Source organism: Poecilia reticulata, linkage group LG17 (genome assembly GCF_000633615.1).
Source record: "Poecilia reticulata strain Guanapo linkage group LG17, Guppy_female_1.0+MT, whole genome shotgun sequence".
NCBI classification, from domain to species: domain Eukaryota; kingdom Metazoa; phylum Chordata; class Actinopteri; order Cyprinodontiformes; family Poeciliidae; genus Poecilia; species Poecilia reticulata.
In genome coordinates, this window is record NC_024347.1 from 4,661,856 (window position 1) to 4,665,451 (window position 3,596).

Consider the following 3,596-nt stretch of genomic DNA (forward strand, 5'->3'; position numbering starts at 1 on the left):
AGGTGAGAACAAAAACTAATAGAAAGAAAGGGGGAAGGAAATCTGAACAGTAACAAAAACAAACACGTAAAGGCAAGGGTGCCCGAAGTCGGTCCTGGGGGGCCGGCATCCTGCATGTTTTAGTTCTCTCCCTGGAGGTAGTAACAATCTTCTCAGCAGGTCAATGTTCTTCTTAGGCCTTCTGATGAGCCATCATTTGATCCAGGTGTGTTAAACGAGGAAGAGAACTGAAACATGCAGGATGCCGGGCCTCGAGGGTCAACTTTGGGTACCACTGACGTAAAGGAGAGGTATTATGTAAAATTGTTTCTTTTGTAAGCTTTACATCGTATTATAATGTCGTTCCCTCATCCAAAATATATCTGGAGCGTTAGTTTGATTTATACTGCAGTCTGGAAGCAGAGCCTTCCCCTCATAGAACATCCCTGCCCCACACTTTCCCCACTCAGCTCCTTCAGACTAGCCAGCAGCAATTAGCAAACACCTGGTGGAACTGAGCATCTGCTGAGCTTGTTTTGTGAGCTACTTCTCAGTGCAACGTTCCTGAGATTGATTGTAAACGGCATAATGGAAGAACACTGCTATGATGCTATGACGCTTCAGACCCGAGTCATTCCAAATTGTACCCACAAGTCTCAAAGTTGGAGGTGTGCAACTATGGGTACGGAAATGTTCCCGGCTCCTTCCACTGTACGTTTGCATGAACACTTGACTGTGAACTATTCAGTAGTGAGGAAACACCACCACTCCTCTGTTGAATCGCCACTTCAATGTGGTGGAGAGGTGTTGCATCCCTCCTGAGGCTACGTAGTCCAGAACTTTATCTCCTAGCCGAGTCTTCCATGGAAAATGGACCTCAGACTAAAAGTTCCCACATACTTGGACGTACAGCACGCATTCTGTGAGCTGTACAAACTCCACGCATAATGTCCATCTACAGTTGCGATTTCATACTTGAGCGTACCAATTTCCTACATGGGTCGTAACAAATTCCTTCATTTCCCACAACCTGAATGGATACTAGAAAGTTTGATGAGCTCGGTGGGTGCAGAGCCCTGTTTCTAATCCACCAGGGCATCCGCCACACACCTGTCGGTGATGCACAGAGTGGCAGTGTGAAAGCTACGTGTCATTCCGACTGTTGGCATCTTATAATCTAGGTGTTCTATGAGAACACCATTTTCCACTAATCAGTTGACTGTGTGACACAGAGTACACATACACGGTTGTAAACATTTTCCTTTGCACCCAAGTGTCTGGTAGATGTCCCTGTTGAACCTGCCTCGAGTGCACTTAGACCTCTGCAGAATGAAGTACACCAGTGTACGTGGAGCCCTAAGAGTGATTCAAAGATTCCGGATACCAAGGTGACTGAAGGTGTCTGACATTCAGAGGAAGCTCATGGTAGAGCCACTGCTCCTCTACACTGAAAGGAGTTAGGTTAGGTGAGGTAGTTTGGGTATCTGACCAGGATGGTCTTAAGTATGCCTCCCATTGGAGGTTCGCTGAGCATGCCCCAGTGGGAGGAGACCCCTGGGAAAATCCAAAACTCACTGGAGGGGCTATATATAATCCACCCAGCCTGAGAACGCCTCAAACCCTCCCAGAGCAACATGAAGGATGTCGCAGAATGTCTGGAAGTCACTCCTGGACGTGTTGCCTCACAACCCAATCTCAGATGAGCAGAAAACGATGGATGGATGGATGGACTTACACCATAGGTGGCATCATATCTCAGCACCAGGCAGGATTTCACCAAGCTCTTGAGAGAGACTCATTCTTTCACAGTTGTTTGTAGAAACAGTCCACATGCCAAGGCGCTGGATTTTATACACCTGTCGCCATGGAAGGCATTGGAACATCTCAATTCACTTACGGGAGGGGGAAACGGATACTTCTGGAAATACAGATGATGCTCTATGAAGCTTTACTGAAAGTAAAGTTTACTCCCATATCGAGCACAGATCAGTGACGTTTCAGAGAACTGCTCTCAGTTCTAGCCTCTCACGGACAAAACGGCGTTATTCTCCATGGAGCTTACCCAACTCGTGAACTCCTTCTTAGACAACATAGTCCGTTGTGTTAAGACATTCCAGACGCGTGTCTGACAGTGACTTGACACCGGCAAACACAACAGTGCTGCTTCACCCTAATTGGATATACAGCTTATGAAAAAATAATCACATTCTCACAGCATTTCAAGAAAGAAAGACAGAAAAAAAAGATGCTGATGAGTGTGTCAGTCGGTAAGAGAGAGAGAGATAGATCCATACTTTCCTTCCAATTCAAAGTTTTCTACCTCCCTCTCTTCCTCTCTCTCTCTCTGCCTCAGCGCCTTCAACTTTGCTCCCTCCATTGATGCAGTCTCACTCCTCTTCCCCCCTGTGCCCAACGGCCATCTCTCAGCCCCCAGCTCGCGCAGGAATCCGTCTCCGCGCTCTAATCCTCACATCAGAAGTGCTGTCTGTCTGTATTCCTCGCTCTTTTTTTTTTTTTTCTTCCCCTCTTCGCTGCAGCATGAGTGCTGAATGCAGCAGTTACTACAACACTGACGGCGTGTTCGTGGAGGCTTTCTCCTGCCCCAAACCCGGCAGCGCTGCCTTCGCCGTCTACTGTTGCGGCTTTAATGATGTGAAGTATTGCTGCGATGATCCCAACAGCTTTTTCCCCTACGAGTATGGATACATGTGGTGGCTAAGGTGAGCATACTTTTCTTTTCCTGTGTTTAAGACCAACGTTCTCTTAATGACTCTTAAAGACTTAATTGAGTTTGTCAGCCAGTTAGTGTGTTTATAACTGCCATTAGGATTTTGCTCCTAAAAAGGCTAAAGTTGTTTGTTTTTTTAGATTTTCTAGTCTATAGATCAACGTGATTATAAAACCTTCAAAAGGCTTTTCTTCTACCATCCCCCCCCCCCATTGCTTATTATCTGCAGAATAACCTGATTACTGCGTGACCCTCTTTTTTTTTTTCTTCCCTCAAGTATGTTTGTTTTCCACCACTAACAGAATGAAAACATTCTGATTTATCTCGAAAGTGTACAGTATAGCTTAGGTATGAAACAAGCGTTTGCACATGTTTAAATGTTAATTATTCTTCCCACCACACCTGTTTTCAAACCTGTTTTTGGTTTTTTTTTAGCCTACCAGCTCTGTTTCCTAATCGACCGCCCTGTCTCCTCTCAGTATCGGTGCTCTTGTAGGTCTATCAATCGCAGCCGTGGTGCTTCTCGCCTTCCTCATCACCGTCTGCGTCCTCTGCTACCTTTTCATAGCCACCAAACCCAATCGCCTTGACAACGGCCTGCCCCTCAGAGCACCAGGTCAGGATGGGTGTGTGTCAGACTCTTCATTTTGTGCTTCTTTTCTTCTTTTTTTAATGTGGTTCCTGAAAGCCTTAAATTAGGACGGATTTCTATTATTTGAGTGTGTGTGTGTGCGTGTGTGTGTGTGTGTGTGTGTGTGTGTGTGTGTGTGTGTGTGTGTGTGTGTGTGTGTGTGTGTGCCAGGTTAGGGTAGAGGTTGTTTTGTAATGGAACTGAACCACCTGCACTGCCGGTGAGCTATGACACAACACCAGCAGTGATATTTCTATA

At 46.0% G+C, this 3,596-nt stretch overlaps 1 protein-coding gene across 2 annotated transcripts in view; it reads left to right on the forward strand.

The window, feature by feature from the left end:
* The first annotated feature begins 252 nt into the window (after positions 1-252).
* The window catches only part of LOC103479012 (membrane protein FAM159B-like), a 13,632-nt gene continuing 10,288 nt past the window's right edge, over positions 253-3,596 (forward strand). Inside the window, exons 1-2 of one of the 2 annotated variants that reach the window (XM_008433208.2) lie at positions 253-2,699; positions 3,187-3,333. In XM_008433208.2, coding sequence (XP_008431430.1) covers positions 2,359-2,699; positions 3,187-3,333 — 488 coding nt within the window. In that variant the 5' untranslated portion in view covers positions 253-2,358. The remainder of the gene's footprint in view (positions 2,700-3,186; positions 3,334-3,596) is intronic. The other variant, XM_008433207.2, reaches the window with a different exon arrangement.